This window comes from Apis florea, unplaced genomic scaffold (assembly GCF_048593485.1).
Source record: "Apis florea isolate Af1SG1 unplaced genomic scaffold, ASM4859348v1 contig_2201_pilon, whole genome shotgun sequence".
Classification (NCBI taxonomy): domain Eukaryota; kingdom Metazoa; phylum Arthropoda; class Insecta; order Hymenoptera; family Apidae; genus Apis; species Apis florea.
In genome coordinates this window covers 1524742-1542530 of record NW_028256542.1, presented here as the reverse complement: position 1 = coordinate 1542530, position 17789 = coordinate 1524742, and the positions used below count along the sequence as shown (strand labels likewise).

The 17789-nt window shown below is 33.5% G+C and overlaps 1 protein-coding gene and 1 long non-coding RNA gene across 3 annotated transcripts in view; one reads left to right on the top strand and one right to left on the bottom strand.

Annotated features, from left to right (window-relative positions):
- Positions 1-7837, bottom strand: part of CycD (cyclin D) — a 45217-nt gene extending 37380 nt beyond the window's left edge. The window contains exon 1 of one of the 2 annotated variants that reach the window (XR_015295085.1): positions 6589-7837. Coding sequence is in view for 1 of the 2 variants with exons in the window: in XM_012483414.3 (XP_012338868.1) it covers positions 6589-6786 (198 nt within the window). In the remaining variant the exon portion in view is untranslated. The remainder of the gene's footprint in view (positions 1-6588) is intronic. The other variant, XM_012483414.3, reaches the window with a different exon arrangement.
- A 1042-nt stretch (positions 7838-8879) lies between these two features.
- Positions 8880-11340, top strand: LOC105734776 (uncharacterized). The gene is made up of 4 exons (XR_001111615.3): positions 8880-9067; positions 9136-9352; positions 10470-10590; positions 11148-11340. It is a non-coding gene; the product is annotated as an uncharacterized LOC105734776 (long non-coding RNA).
- The last annotated feature ends 6449 nt before the right edge of the window (positions 11341-17789 follow it).

The following is a 17789-nucleotide window of genomic DNA, read 5'->3' as shown; positions in this document are numbered from 1 at the left end:
TTGGACCAATAAGAATTCGAATTTTATTTTCTATCATTGCATACCTAGAATTCCTAAATTCCCTAGAAATCCTCGATATAAAATTCGAAATGAATTCTTTCGAAATGAAAAAAATTAATGTTTCAGAATGTTCGAAATATCAAAAATACGTGTGCAAGAGTTAATAATTTTGTGTGAATTTTTAATCAAATGGAAATAGAGTTCTAATTGAATATTTCGCCATTCAAAAGAACCGCTCTTTCTCCCTAGAATTTCTATCGCGTTAATCCTCATGATTTTTAGGCAAATCAATTTAACAATCGGCAAAAAAACTGTGAAAATAAAATTCCAGCCAAAAGTAAAAATCGAACTTCTTATTCTACTTTTCTTATTTAGAAAGTTATTAATATATTTCTTGTTTCTCTACTTAAAATTAGCACTCGGTATACATTAATGTTTCATAACAAAATTTCACGATCGAACACTTTATATTCCAACTGGATTTGATTGCTGATCATCGATTTTCAAACATTTTTATGAATTCCAAGGGCCAGATAGCCAATTCGACATTGATTATTTGCCACGATAAACTTTAATCCTTCAACGATGGAACGAAAAAGATGAATGTGTTTGACATATTATGAACTCTGAATCAGATTCAGAGTTCGATTCAGGGTCTATTTATAATCGATAGATTATAACATATTCGTTGCATTATTTCTGTTCAATTTTTACGATTTTAAAACAATCGAATGAATCGTGCTTAATTTTGAATTATACTTTGAATATAGATTTTTATTTCATGAAATAATAAAATGTAATGAAATATTAAAAATATTAAACGCGTATAATTATTATACATTTCTTAAGGAAATCTTTAAGGAAAATTTTAACTGGATGAAGTTAAAAGTTGAAAAATCTTAATAACGTAGCCGGTATGGCCAATGCTAGTGCTTCTTGTTTCATTTTAGAATTCCGTAAATTCTTCCATAAATTTTAAACTTTATCCTATTTTGTCTGTTTTCATATTTCTATTATTTTCATATTTTAAATTACATTATAAAATGCTGAACTGTTTCTACAAATTTTTGCTCGGATTTGCAAAGTTTTTTGTTGACAGAAAGAAAATATAACACCGGTTGTGAAGATAATTTTCTTAGATGTCCGTGCACTCGAAACAAATTTTGATTCAACGTTGAAATATTTTTTAACTGACAGAAGAGATTCGAGATCTCAATATTTCCAGCTATACCGATGTTACGATTTAAACTAACGAACGAATTGTCGACAGAAAAAAGTATTTTCGTCGAGGATGATCTCGGAATATATTGAAATTTTTAAATAAAATCGAAAACCTGGTTTCTCTTTTCACTCTGACTTATAATGTATATATTATCGATATTATTAAACACATTAAAAAAATTATTTCGATTAATATTAATATAATCGATAAAATAAAATCAATATACTTGAAAGTAAATTAACAAACGCGCAATTTCTAAATTGATAATTCATTTTAATTACTGACAATTAACGTTTTCAGTCTAAAAGGAAGGTTTCTTCGTCTAAGAAACCCCATAATTCAAACAAGTATATCCTCATTAACACGTTAAGATTATGAAGAATTGAGAATATAAACAGAAACAGATTTGCACAAAAAATTGAAAAAGAGGAAAGTATCAACATCAAATGTTTCTAAAAAATTTCCATACAACAAAGTTTCAAAATTTATAAAAAAGAAAATTTTAATACGAAATATATTACTTTCGAATGTAATAACAATCTTTCTGAATATATTCTCATATATTCTCTAGTAAATTTCTCTAGCAATCCAAAGTGAGCATCGGATCTTCGCAAATATAGAACAAAACAAAATGACAGTAAACGTCAAGAAAAAAAATAACTAAAGCGCTGCAAACTTCTCACTAAATAATCTAAAATCTCTAGAAAATCCCTAGCAATATAAAGTAACTAAAGTTGTACACACGAGACATCGCGTATTCAATATACACGAATATACACGAAAACGATGTGATTTTTTTCATACAGAAAAACAAAAGGAAACCGTGAGAGAATGTAACCGAATGATCGAGTTGAATGAATTTGAACCGAAGTGGAATCGTTGGCGAACGCCGCACTAATGCCAAAGAATTCAAAGCAATGGACTTCGACACGCGTGTATACACGACCCAGTCCGGTCACGTTCTCGTGATTCAAGGCCGAAACCTTTACAAACCTTCTGATCGTTGCAATTAATCACGCAAAAAAATCAATCGAAATCAGCCGAACTAAAATCAGACCTTGAACCCGAGAATCGCGGGAAATCGGATTGATCGAGATGATCGTTCGAAGAATTCGAGAGGATATTTAACGTGATTGAAACTCTTGTTCTTGCAAAGAGAATTTAAATGGATAGGAATCTGCAAATGGAATGATATTGGTGCAAGTTCTATTATATACATTTGTACGTACGTGAGTCATGAAAGTATTTAAATAGATATTAATTCTAAGAATGATCGTACGAAAGATTGTTTGTTTCTAATGTTACACATAATTTGTATACTTTACACCGAATGAAACAAATATATGTATATTGAGCGAGATATTGTAAATTGTTTCAATATTATGCGAATAATAAATATTTTTAAAAGTTTGTATTTGAAAAACGTTCACGTAAGAAATAAGCTAGAAGGAATTTTACATATTTCAATTTCATTACGCGATATAATTTTATAAATATTGTATTATTATTTGATGTATTTGTGGTGTTTTTGAAAAAAATTTAATAAATATTGTTGCAACATTTATGTAAGAACATGAGAACCTTTTCAACAATTCTGCAATTAATACATACTTAACACCTATAGTTCTGATTATAAGTATAGTGTAAGTAGTTTGAATGAGTGTTGCTACTACATGCGCACTTGTGAATTGATAAAAAGTGAAATCGCAAGTTTTAATATTAGATTAGAACGCGAAAAGTACTTGACACAGTTAAAAAAATTGGCTTCAGATAAAACCAGAAACGAATGATTTTGGACAACCTTGATTTTTAAATATAAACGCAATCCTTGAGCACGAAAATTAATTAATTCTTTTAGATATACGGTTGAACATTCAGTATCCAAATTAATTGGGAGATATAACTGTTTCGATAAAGAAATTCTCGAAATCAAGAATTCTAGCCTTTTTGATTTTGATTTTATAATATTATGGGAATAATATAATATTTTTTAAATCTTTTATATTTTTAAATTAAATAAAATAAATAAATTTCGTACCGTCGAACCACTTATTCTTAAATTGAATAATTAACTTCTAATATAATAAAGTATTTTGAAATATTAAAATGAATGTTATAAAAAATTAATATACTAAAAAATAATATACGTATTGCATAAGAAATTAAGATTTATATACTGGTAGATTAGATAGATCTCTGGAGTATTCTTATCTCAACATTTATAAATATTATAAAATGAATTATACAACTTTGATTTTAAATATCTCAACTCAATTTTGTGAAAAACATAACCATAATGAAAGGTTAATTGCAAAGGAATGCGTTGATTTTTAACGCATAACGATTTCTAATTTAGCTTTATTACGTCATTAGAAAGCGTGGACCATACGAATTCCTAACTTTCGACAAATCAATTTCTTGATAGATTTAGAAAAATTTTTAAAAGTTCAATTCAATTTTACATAAAACTTTATTCTATCTAGGGAAGAAATTGCAATTGTAATATCAAAATTAAGATTATAAAAGAAATATAAAAATACATATTGAAAATTTGAAAAATTGTAAATTATTAAAAATATTTATTCAATTCCCCTTCCAATATACTAAAGATTCTATTTTGTACTTACATTATTAGAAATTTGTTTAAAAATATATAAAAAATAATGAAAAATATGTGTTCTGTATAGTTTTACAAAACTTAACCTTTTTTCACGATACAGATTATCAAAAATAATCAATGACTGACATCATAACTAAACATGAATATTACAACCAACCACTTACTTCACATGAAACATTCTAATCTTATCAAACGTTAATTCTTAGAAAACCAACTCTCAAAGTACTTATATATACAAAATTTCTGCACATTTAAAATTTTCACACAGCAACGTTAAAACGACAAACTGCCACTGGAACAGCATCAGCGCCCTCTTGCGCAATTGAACTAATATTACTATCGAAATTTAACGAATCGAAATGTAACAAATCGATACTAATAAATTCCCTTGCATGAAATTAATAAATTTACTGATAAAACAAACAAAATTATGTAAATTAAACAATTCAGAAATAATAATTAAACAATTTAATTACGTAATAATTTTTACGGGATATAAAAAAAATTTATAACCTAAAATCTACCACTTGTCGATTAATTATTATTATTATTATTATTGATATATAATTGATACATTATAATTATAATGCAACAAGATATAAAAAAATGTAACAATGTTTCGCTTTTAAACGATAAAGATGTAAAGACGATCGATCAAAAGAAAAAAAGGAGGGAAAAAAAACGAATCATCATCGATCGTCAATCGTCGAGTTAATTTTATATAACTTAAATTCGAACCAAATGATCAATCGAGATGCCAAAAAAGAAACGATTACCGTTACAAACGTTAGTCATGAGTTGAAGAAAAAAAGAAGAAAGATACTTTGTCGCTGGATGGAACAAAGGATCGCACGAGGAATACGGATATTTCTGTTCGAAGCACGTTCGGAAACCAGACATTTAAACGTATCCAAGGGTCCGGAAGACTACATTGTCAGCGGGTCGGTGTCACGTTGGAAGGAAAATGAATCGTGGAATCGTGCAATTCGATCCGGAAGCGGAGAATTCATTACTATAGCTGTCGAAGGAAGTCTGCGACGAACGAAGGCGATTACACGACAAGAATCTTTCGTTCTTCCGATATCTTTTTATTTCATCGAAAATTTTGTCGTTTCGTTTATATATTGATCTAAAATTTTATTTCATTTACTTGTCATTATAAGAACGTATATCTATTGTTTCTAGTAAAATTTTTGATTCGTTTCATGTATCAAAGTATGACGATGTTTAAGCACCTACGCACAAAGAAATACGTGAAAGTGCTTGACCTGCTGTGTTTAACGACACTTTTTCAGACTTGTAGTATTTCAAGAAGAAAGAAATCAGAGAGAAAAGAAAAATTAGTTCTTGTGAAAAAATAAAAGCAATAATCTCACGATATTGTTCGATATAACATTTTTTAAATAATTAATATAAAGATAAAATCTATAAACATTTGTTATATATAGATTTTAATGCATTATACTAACCTCATACTTTCTATTCTAATTGGATATATAGTCTATTCTAGATTTTGTAGCATTTATTTTGACTAGATAAAATCTAATTTCTATTAACGTACGATTAAAATGACACCTATTAATTTATCGATAACTATTAGTCCCTAGATTTTTACAATTATAATATCTTTTTACTTTAATAAGCAAAGAATATTCTGTTTATGTAAAATTAATTGCGAATGTCGATTTGCCCATCGCTACTATCTCACTACGCATTTGGCAACGCACGGTGACGTAACACTGATTCCACTGACATGATTTGCCTCCTCCGTCTATGACGGTGAAAATACGGCAAGCACGCCGGCAACCAAAACCGTTGCGTACCTACGCAACAAGCGTGTTTTTTAAATTTTAAAGGGACCTCCGACGCGTGTTCGACGTCACCGGACGTTTCTCTCTCACGCTCTGCGGCCGAAAATAAGTTAACGTTCTGTTGTGCGACTTTCCACGCATTACCTAAATTGAATTATATTCGCGATAAGTACATATACCGAAACAAATTCTCGTTTGTAGTACCCGAAATTCGATGAATTTTGCATCACGTGACCTCTTCCAAACGAAAAACTTTGATTATTCTGAGAGTTAATATTCTAGATGACAGACAAAATGTATTCTTATATTGTCTTTATAATGACACTTGTTAAATATTCGTAGATGAAAGTTCGAATTGAAATTGTTCGAATATTACTGATATTGTTCAATATGATACAATGTTATATCGATATATTATTGATAAATAATTGCATAAAAAGTTTAAGCATAAGAGAGATTATTGTGAATGCTTACGTAACGTGAATATTTACTGGTAGAAAATCGTCAAAAAATGACAACGATAAGCAGGCTATATATATATGACTATTTTTCAAATATTCCAATGGATAGCGATTTAAAAATTACTATTATCAAAAACTTGTCAATCTACATACTTGTCAATTTGGTCTTGAAGTCAATTTCATTAAAATTAAGTGAAGTTATCACAGTAGAACATATATATATATACATATCAATATCGACCAACGTAACCCTTACGACTCTCGAAAAAGTCGAAGGAGCTATGCACGCGAGACTCAACTTTTTCGCGATTTATTCCCCGTAATTGAACGAAATAATCTTTTCAATTTTATCGCAACATTTGAAAAACGATATAAGGAATTTTTATATTATAGTGCAAGATGCGATAAAGTATGATAAATGAGTAAATTTTGGGAAATTCAAGGGCGACACGTGGACCGGAAACAGTTGCTCACCTCTAACATCCACTCCGCGACAATCTTGCGCATGAGCGGCGAGATGTCCCTCTGCACGCACTCGAAGTAAGAACTGCTGGGCGCGTATCTTTCCTCGGTTTTCAGTAGATTCTGCAGCACACGGTCATCACCAAGTAGGGCTGGATCAGCGTAGGCTCTGCACTCAGTCTCAGTAGTCTCGCAGCAAAGCAGATCCATGATCCCGTGGCGTTTCTAACCTCTCGAACACGCACACGCACAACAGAGAAACGGCGGCGGCGGCACAGCCTCTCCTCCTCCTTTTTCTCCGGTGACTGTTCGCGATCGAAGATATCCCGGTGTGTCAAGCTTTTCGACGACGCACAGAGATTCTCGGGGATCGGACGTTTTTTCTCTCCTCCTTCGTTTTTTCCGTCCCTTCTCACCGCCGTCGTCGTCGCCGTCGCCGTCGTCGCGGTGTCACTTTATTCACGTGCCACGTTGCCAAACCGTTTTTCGCCGGCGCGACCAGACAGAGCATGCACGAATCGATCGTAAAGATACGGTAGTTCACACGAATTCGCACGAGAAGACGCTTGCCAGGACACTCAACACTTCACAAAATATAACATATATATACACATGTCATACGCGTGTATACATACACGTACAGGACCTTGGTTTCGGGCAATGACTTCGAATATATCACTCACCTAGAGGCTATGTACGCGAAAACAATATATACAACACAACGTCGAAATTCGACGACGTGAAAAAAAGCCGGGTTTTATTATCCCTTGCACAACACACTCTCCTTTCGTCTCTGATATTCTCTCGTCTGGCGTAGTTACCGAATTGTATAGCTCTTTTTCTTGTATTGAGCTCTCCTATTTTCTTTATGTACATATATATCCTCGTATCGTCGAAGCTGCCTCTCGATCAAGAAAAGAGAAAAAATAAAACGAATAGCTCGAACACACACTAGTAGCGAATGAATAAAAAAGATCGTTCGAAGGGACGTAGGACGTAGGTTGTAGGATTATAAATAAGCGTAATTCGGCCTTGTTGGTTGTGTTTCGTCGATTAGAGTTACTTGTGAATAGTTCGTTGCACCTAGGTTTACGTTGTTGTGGATAGGTGCACGAAGAAACTGTTCCCCTTTTGAAACAACTTGGCTTCGGGTGATTTAAATGTCCTGCGATGCAAGCTTAGTCTTATTCACTTCCTCACGATCCGACACTGGCGACTTACCAGGTCAGAATGTCGCTTGTCGTCGTACCGTGGTTCGGTCTCCTCCGGTTCGTTCTATCCGAAGGGGTGGTAGGTGCGTCCCCACTATCTCGGCGCCAAACGATCACGTGATCATGGATCGATCCCTACCACCAAAGCGCCAGCGTGTCACGTGAAACGTAACTGTTCCCCCACTATTGGCTGACATGACTGGGGCGCCAGTGCCGGATTCGCATCGTGTAACAAGAACCTAGCGCAACTGCCACCTACAGGGTCGCCACCTTCGGCGTCTCGTGTTATTTCAGGGACGGCTATGAGATCTACGGAACCAAGGTGGTAGTGTTTTAACCTGTTGTCGAAGTCCATAGAACTGAGAAGATTTTGAATGTGAACGATTTGTTTAGCTCTTTTAAAACTGTGTAATATTCACGCTTTCCAGTAGAATTTGTGAACAGATGAAAATTTTTATTGTGAAATTTAAATTTTTTAATTGTTAAGAATAAAGCGTTTTAAATGAAATATAATTTATTTTTGTTTTCTTTTCTGATTATAATTTTTTTTTGTGATTTTCTGTAGATGAAAGTTTTAGAATTCGCGATACTTATAAACTATAATTTTTATTTGAAGAAGAAAAATATTTTAATTCTAAAAAAATTAGTAATTGATATAAACTAGCCATTATATTACGCATATATATTAATCTTATATTTTCCTTCCTTAATACCATGTAGGCGTTATGTAAGAAACGTTTTCCTCTAACGAATAACATGAGTCACTAAGGAAATCAATAAAACGTAACTTGTTGAAATTTTGAAGATCACATATGTTTATCAATTTAAACTATTATCTAAATGTTCATTTTTAATTTTATTTTATTAAATTTTCCTTCAATTTTAATAAATAAGTCGTAAATGTTATCACAAAAATAAAATATTTTTGAAATGTATTTTTAATTTAATTATAATAAAATTTTATGTTAAATATTAATAATTTTTTATTGTATATAATTATAAAATTTTCAAAATCAAATGATATCTATGTTATTGAATCGTAGCCACGTTACGTCTAACATGGAGTAGGGTTCCATGTGATCACAATCCGATATTGACTCGACAGTATTCGGATAAGTCCGGATTCATTCGTTTTCATTCGTTCATATACAACGTTGAAATTCTTTGCATTATTCTTTGTTATCGAAATTTCAGGTCTTTTTATATATTTTTCTATTTTTCATCTATATTCTTTTTAGTGTCGAAGTTAATCATTCACTTTATCGACCACACGAAAATTGGTAAAATTATTAATAGAAACATTGATGAATCTGCTATAACAAAGAGAATAACGAACAATTTTCTTCAGGTATTTGTTATACACGTGACAATAAACGAGAAATTCCATTCTTTTGTTGAGAATAGACTGAAGGAGTGAATTATAAATACATCATTGTTAAAACATCGTGAAATAAAAGATGGAAAAGTATACAATAGGTTAGAAACCATGGAATTGCAAAGGATTAAGAAATATGAAAGTCATCTTGAAGTTTTTAAATAGCATTTCATATTTTCTTTGTAGTCAGGTAATAATTTCAATTCTGCAATAAATTAGAACATACACGTTCAAATAAAATAGAAATTAAAATAGATTATTTGGCTTCCATAATCATGGCATAATCAGGTATGAATTTAAAACATTAAATTATTGAAATTATAACAAATTTAAATTAAATTATCTATTCTTGAGTAATGTTTTGGTAAATTTGATTAAAGGAATAGTTTTCTTGTAAAAAAAAAAGTAATAAAATACATTTTATTATAGTATATCTACCATTACTTTAGCATCATTATCATTTTATTATTATCATTTATTTATTCTTCACAATCAACTTTATTACAAATTATTATTTTTTTTTTTTCATAAAATCTGAAAACAAAATTAATATTTTAACAAGCTCTTCTATCTGCGTCTTTTTTGATCCGACACGTCATTAGAAACCCGATAAAAATTCGTTCACCGATCTCGTCGTGCAGGAGCACTGTTCGCGAATCGTTGCTACGTTACTATCATTGCTACAGAACATAGAATCGCATTATCGCCAACGACTCGAGAACGTGTATGCAGACCCATGGGTTCTTCTCTCCTCTCTTCGTGTCCGGCGATCGAACGAACGAAGCCTAGGCGGCTTCTTTCGTTGGTTTCTCTGGCCGTGTCGAGAAATTTCTGAAGCGTATATAGGGAAAGTAAGGGCCACTTCCGCCGGATAATTTGAACGGGAGAAAGAAACGGTCCGTGTAGGAGTGGGAATGTCCTTCGTGCACGAAACTCGCGGGTTCTCGGTTCGTTTGCGCGTACTACGCGTTTACTACGGTGTCGTACGCGCGTGCAACTTTACGCGACCGGATGTTGCACCGCGTACCAGACGACGTCGTAACGACTGAACAATAAGTGCTTCGCTGGAGTACTACGAGTAAATCGAAACGATCACGATTCGTCTTGTATTAGATACCCGGCGAAAACCGGATGACCGGATGTTTCGTTACTCAGTTGATCGTTGATTCGACGATTGGTCGGATGGTTGGATGCAAATAATACAGATACGATATATAGATTTAATGTGAAGCTATATTATTTTTAATCTAATTAATTATTATTGATAAATAGTGTGAGTTTTTGTTTTTAAAATATTTAATTTTCAGGAAATAAGAAAAAAATTAATTTGCCACATGAGAAAAGAGAAAAATAAGTAGTCATTAAATAAAGATTATATATAATAAAAAGAAATGAGAAATAAATGAGTATTTATTATTTTATTATTTGGTACGTAATGTAATTATTATTATTAATAATGGAAATAATTATAATTACGATAAGTTAGAAGTTGTGCTAATATTAGAAGCAATATATTATATAGAATTATGGTAAATGCATCATTCTTATGGCCATGGTCATGGTCACGATGACAGTGACAAGCTAGTGACAGTGATGAAATCACGATCGTATTATATTACTCATGACTGTGTCAGAATAAACTTGTAATCAAATTGCGAGTATAAGTTATGAGCAATTTACGATTTTTTATTACTTGTTGTTAATATAGAACTTTATTATCAGAATTATTTAAAAATTATTTTTATATTAAACAAATGTGTATATACCTAATTAATCATATTTGAAGCTTTCTGTCACGATAATTATATTAAATACAAAATTGTTTATATTAATTAAAAGCATTAACTACTAACTATTTCTTCACTTTTAGTCCTAGATTGTATCAATGGTATTTAAAATTCAAATTAGATACTTGTGTTCATTAATTTTTCGCCGTGTTCTTCATTATTGTTCACTTATTAATTAAAGTTTAATATTATTTCTAGTATGCATATACTTATTAATCTCAGTTTCACAAGACACGAAGTGTATCCTGTATGCTTTGAAGAATGGAATTTTAACAATGAATGGAATATTATCATTATCTTCTTTTTGATAGAACCAACGCATATTTCGTTTAATATGAGATATTAAGTTTATATATTTAAATATTAAATATTTTATTTATATTAGATTTAACAATTAGTGTTTCTATTTAGTGTATTATGTATTTATTTCTACGAAACGTTAATAATTATAGTAAATAATTAAATATTAATAATTTTTGTTATATAATAAGCTTACATCGTTAAAATAAATTATAAAATAGATGATTACGATAGCTAATACAAACGAACCATTAGAATTAATGTTTATGTGAACAAAACAATTTAATAAACAATAATAGGTTCTCTAATTACACATGTACATAACTATGAATCATAGCGGCGGCGCCTTAAGTCTAATATTAGACTAATTGCAGATAACTTTTATTATCAAGGCAAAATAATAGTGGCATAATTCATATTTTTAACAATCAATAAATACATTATCTTTTCAGATGTTTATTATAGATTTTTATTATAAATTTCTAAGAAGCTATTTCTAAGAATATTCTATCATTCATAATTTTCTAATCAATCCTGTCAAAAATCCTTTTAAAATTTAACGTATCTTTTATAAATATACTTATGTTCATAATGTAAATTTTTACATCCGCTCCCCCTAAAGGGTTAATTCTTATTCTAACTCTTCTTTTGTCTCGGTCGGTATTATTGGAATCGAAAGTAACGACCGTGTCCCGCAATCCAATTGTCAATCTGTGATTACCATAATTTAAGATTAACCGAAAAAATCAATTTACCAAAAATCTTATAATTTCTTTGGGAATCGTGTATACTCATTAAGTTCTTTATTAGACAAAATACGACAAAGTGGCCATCGTACTTACACAACACGTGGTCGGTATGTCGGGCGAAGATTTATGCCAGTGAAAAGCCAGGCGAATATCCTCGCCTCCAGCCGGTTTAAATGGCTTCGAGGCGGCTCTATACGCACTCTCGCTGCGCTAGTATTTAATTTCACTAGAGCATGAATGTTCCGGTCGGTGCTTACCCATCTTTTACGATACGCCTCGCAACGTCTTCCCCTTCGAACCTGGCCTCGAAACTTATGCCAGTTAACCGCGCCATGGATCCAATGTGCGTCAAGAAAATGAATTTAGGTGCAATCGGATCTGCTCGGCGCTTACGAAATCTTATGATCACGTGGGAAACAGCCATGTTTCCTTTTCGAACTTTGCTGGTGCTTCTTTCGATAGTTTTTTAGTTTTTTTTGGGCAATATTTTTTTGGGGGTTAGGAAAAGGGTTTGTCATCTTTTATTGTTGGAGTGACGGTATAATTTATGACAGGTAATTTGAGAGGTGTTCTCTTTTGATTTGGTGTTTTCTTTACATAGATGTGCTTGAGAGGTTAAGTATGGTAGAATCAAGAAAATATGTATTTGAAGTAAATTAAGAACTCTTGTGATTAATAATCAAGACTCTGTGCATAATTAAATTGATATTTTTAGTGAAATTAGTGCAAATCATCAAGATATACGAAGAAAGTATCGCATAACAGTAACAAGTTTGATAAAAGTTAAATTTTAGAAGAATTTTATAATTTACAAATTCATGCAACAGGCGTTTATAATCAACACAATTTGAGGTTTGTAAATTTTCATTTATCAATAATATTAGACACGAATGAAATTGAAATATATTTTTTTCCAATTTTAATTATTTTATTTTCTTTCGTATTATACGTTATTTTGCACTTTGGTTTGTTTCAAAGAAGAAACTTCCAGAAGTCTCTTCTTGGAAATAAAGATTTTCCAATCATTCTACCATTTTAGTAAATAAGCCATTTATAGTCGTGAACCCGGTTTCTACTCGAGTCGGCATCTTTATCCGAACTTGTTCGTCCTTTATCGTCATGTAATAGGCCCCGATATGCGATTGTTAAATTTGTATTTATGCACCTATGAATATCTTTTTGCTTCAAATTGTTAATACGTTACATAAACAGTTTATAATATAAATTTATTTATTAAAATTCAAACGTATATTAAAGCATATATATATATATATATATACGTACATTCAATACATTTTAACTTAACCTAAAATAAGATTATCATCAAAATATTTTCTGAAATGATTTAATTTTTAATATTTAAAATACTTTTTCATAATAATATAAGAGATTTCGTTTTATATAGACCCATTATCCTCAATAAATAATAAATTGATTGATTTGCGGACAAGCTATTTACAAACCTGAGGAGGGCAGCGTAACCCAAGTCTCATTAAAAACGATTATTAGCTGCTTACATTTAAAGAAGCAACTTCGGACAGATCAACGTTCGTATTTGGGCAGCGTTGGGTCCGCAGACCGACTGAATTGCCGCTTGGGGCTAATTAGTGTTTAACTAGCGAAATAATCTTTTTTTCTAACTGTTCACGCCCCTCGATACAGTCCGATGTCTCCTTGGAATCGTTGATGAAGCTGTGCTTTGTATGGGATATATCTTTATGAGAAATTTTTCAACGATGACGAATATTTCAAGAATGTTTAAAGCGCTTTTTTCATATCATTATTCTTCTTTAACGTGATTATTTTAGGTTAGGTTTTGGTATTGGAATTAAACATCGACTAGTATTTAGATGTTTTGATTTTTCGAAATTGCGTGATATTTAAGATATTATTTTTTTAAACGTTTAAAAAGTTTTTCAAAATCAGTCCTTTTCGTTTCATTTATTTTGAAACGTAATTAGAAAATATTTTAAACTTTTTACCAGAGTTACTAGGGTTACTAGATTTCCCTAAGGTTCTACTAATAATCGCAATTATTACACAATTGGATTAAAATTTTATATATTCAATGAAATTATTCGAATTCTTTATTCGACAATCGAATTTTGATTACAACACACTTGCAACCGAAACAAAAGTCCAGGAAACAGGTGCAGAACGAACCACAAGTGTGTTTATCGACGAGCCATCGTGCTTTGCGAGTTTCCTCGCTTTTGGTTTGCTCGTACGGATCGTTGGAAATATCCGTTAAGGTAAAAGTGGCATTCCATTCCTCAGCCAACATCGAGTGCTGCCAGTGCACGAACTTGTTTCGATTAGTTGAGAACGAAATCCCGTCGAAGTCTTTATAAAAATTCCGAAAAAGAATTGCCCAAAAAACTTATCTTACTCGTTGATCGGTCTGCCGCCAATAACGTTGGAAGGAAGTTCCAACGTTGACCGATCTTCTGCGAGTTCCTTGTTTTATATCGAAGGAATTGAATCAATCTCTCGTTAATATTTCATCAATTTTAACAAGATTAATATTATTCGTGTTTACGTACAAAACGAAGAATTTTTCTGCCTTTTTAATAACAATATTTCGAAAAGGCACATAACATTTGAAATGTAACCAAGATAATTATTAATTTTTTTTCAACAATTTCCTCGAACATAAAAATCGAACGATCTATCATCACATCTTCCCCAAACAAATCATCGAATCGATTTCAATTGAACGTAACACCCCAAAGTAGCCCAAGTAGCCCGTGGCCCGGGGCCACCGCCACCAATATTTGGCTTATCTGTCCGCAAGTGGGCGTGCTCGATAATTCCCAACAAGCCTGCAGCCCCGACCGTATGATTTATACGTGGCCGCATAATGTGTCGCATCCTTCGATGAGCCTTCCGATTGCATAAGTGACTACGGGGTTAACGTCGCGACTGTTGAAAGCCTCGATGTGGCGCCAGCCTCTTTCCATTGTATACGTAATACGTGTACACACGCTCGCCCTCGAGCGTGTGTGCGTTCATTCACCGTGGCTCGGTATGCGTTTCCACGTCCAACCGGGTCTCTCGAAACACGGTGGAAGATGTTTGCTTTGCTTCTTCGCTTCGCGATAGAAAACGCGCGCCGTTGGTGTCTCACCTTGGCCCTTCGATAACAACAGACGCGATCGGGAACGGGAACTCGGCTGACAGCCGAGATAATTGGACGGGCGAGGAGGGGGAGAGGAGGAGAGTTTATCTTAATTCGGACTCGGCCGCGGATTTTTTTTCAGTCAGCCAGCGTTTTCGCATGCGCAGATAGACACGTGATTCGCGACACGGCAGAGACGATTGGCGTAGCGTCTGATTGCTTTGAATGTCGCGATGATTGCGTTGACGGGCACGAAATTTTCGAAGCGATTGGCGGCGGGTTCGTTTTCGATTGGATTTTTTCTTTCTTTCGCGGCTGTTGCACAGGGATAATTGATGATTGGGAGGATGTTTGGCGTGGATTTTTTTATCATACAAGGGGAGGTTAAATTTTGAATTTTTGTTATTCGAGAATTATTTTGATATTTCGGTGCAATGACTCGACACTTACGACTTACATTTCCCTTTGCACAACAACGACTCGTTTCACCCAAGGAACGAACCAACTCGTAAATAAGAAGATTTTTCCCAATTTTACAACGCCCTTCCTCCCAAATAATGATCAACCGCATTATTTCGTCGAACAGCGTCATTCTCTCGGCGAAGTCACGATTTCCTTGCTTAAATCCTCTCGTAAATCCGCCAACGCAGACCACACTAACACCTCGAGGAACAACCGTAATCATCGATATTGTCTAAACTGAATTTTCGAACGTTGGAACGAGAGGGGAGAAGGAGAATACCGAAGAATACGACAAAGGGCGGCGCGGATAAAAGGATCAAAGGTTTCAAGGAAACGATGCTTTTTCTCCCGATCTCCTCGGTACCTGAACCGTTAATGAGCCACGTACCTGTTCCCAAAAAGCTCGAATATTGTTTCTCCCTTGCCGAGCGGGTTGCGTCTCGACAATGGAGGGAAATGGACGGGCTGTCGTTCAAATTGGCTCAAACTTTCGACTTATCGTCTAATGCAACCGAGTATACTCGAATCTTAGCAACACGGAGGCTGTTCCCAGCGATGGCGATCGCTAATTCTCCCGCTGAGGTTTACCTGAAACCGAGGAGGCTCTTGCAAGGACGTTTCAGGATCATTTATCTTCAAACACTCTCTTGGGGGGTTTCGTACCACCACGGATGTTTTTCGAGAATTTTTTGTTTCACAATTACAGTGGAAACTTGGCTCGAGGTTGGGGGTTGTTGGAGAAAGTTTGGAGAAAATTTTTCTTGGAAAGAAGGTCTTTTGGAAAAGAAAAAAAAAAAGAATAGATTTAAGGACAGGAATGAAATCCGATCGAGCGAGAATAAATAAAGGAAGCGTATTTAAAAAATTGTACGTCACGGATGATAGATCTCGAGAGGATAAAATAGGCGTCGCGTAACGCAACCCCTCCACTCCTGTACAAGGCATTTAAAATTATCGAAATAAGGATAACGCAACGTTTCACACTCGATGACGAAAGGGTGTTCGATAATACGAGATTAAATAACCACACCCTTTTTTTAACGATCTCTCGTAACTAAATCTATCAAATACTGCCGCTTATCGTGACCCCTGTTGATAACTGCTTCCGCTGTTCTTCGATAAAGGAGCGCTCGATACAGAGAGTTGCAGCAACGGTGCGCGGTTGTTTGTAAAAATGGTGGCTTTCATTACGGACTGGCCACAATATACTCTACTTTTATCGAATCTACAACGGTATTTTCGTGATAAGTGTAAACGGTAGTGAATGACCAACAACGAGAGGCTTGCCTTATCAATGAGTTCGAAGATTGGAAAGAAATTGTCAATTTTCGAAAAACAATCTTTATCAATTTATTACTTTTATTATCTCGACCGTTTATGCAATTATAACATCTTATAACGTTTCATCATTTTCCTCCCCCCCCCCCCGCTTTTCTTCCGTTTATCTTGCTAAAACTTCTTTTGCTAATAATTCATTCACGTAAGATTGATTGAACGGTTCATAATCGGACGATAAATTGCGCGCATACACAGAGATAAGAGAACGTAATTTGTGTCGATGTATTCGTCACGAAGCGCGCGTTTTTTTCACGAGTTAAATAGATGCACAATTAGAAACGAATGACAGCGGCTTATGCAATCTTCGATTGCACACGATCGACAACATGTTTGTCGTAATAACGTAACGACACGCGTAACGATAATGAGAAGGCGCCGGCGCCAAATAATTGTCCGACCGTTCTTCTCCTTTTTCATCGTCGTATCGCATCCTCGATATCTTTTCCTTTTTTTTTATTTCAATTTTTTCCCCCCTCGACGTGAACCGTTCATTGATAACGATTAAGACTCTGCGAGGCTCTCGATGATGATGGAGGAAAAAAGAAAAAAATGGATTGGAAGATAAAAATGAAGATTCGAGGAGGATAAAATAAAAAGATTAAATCCACTTCCAATCTCTCTAATTGATGATTAAATTTTTAAAAAATGGAATAAGACTCGTTATATCTACTTTACATCACGATACTTAATTTTCTAATTGTGACCCCAAGAATTGTTATCAACATTTTCACCAACTACTTTCTTTCACCCATTCATCTTCTTCGTAACGAAGATATAAGAGAAATTCTTCGATAATTGTTGCGAACGTTAATCGCGTGGAACGTCATCCAATCGTGTATCGAGACTCAACCAAGTCTCTTCTCGAGTTATCTC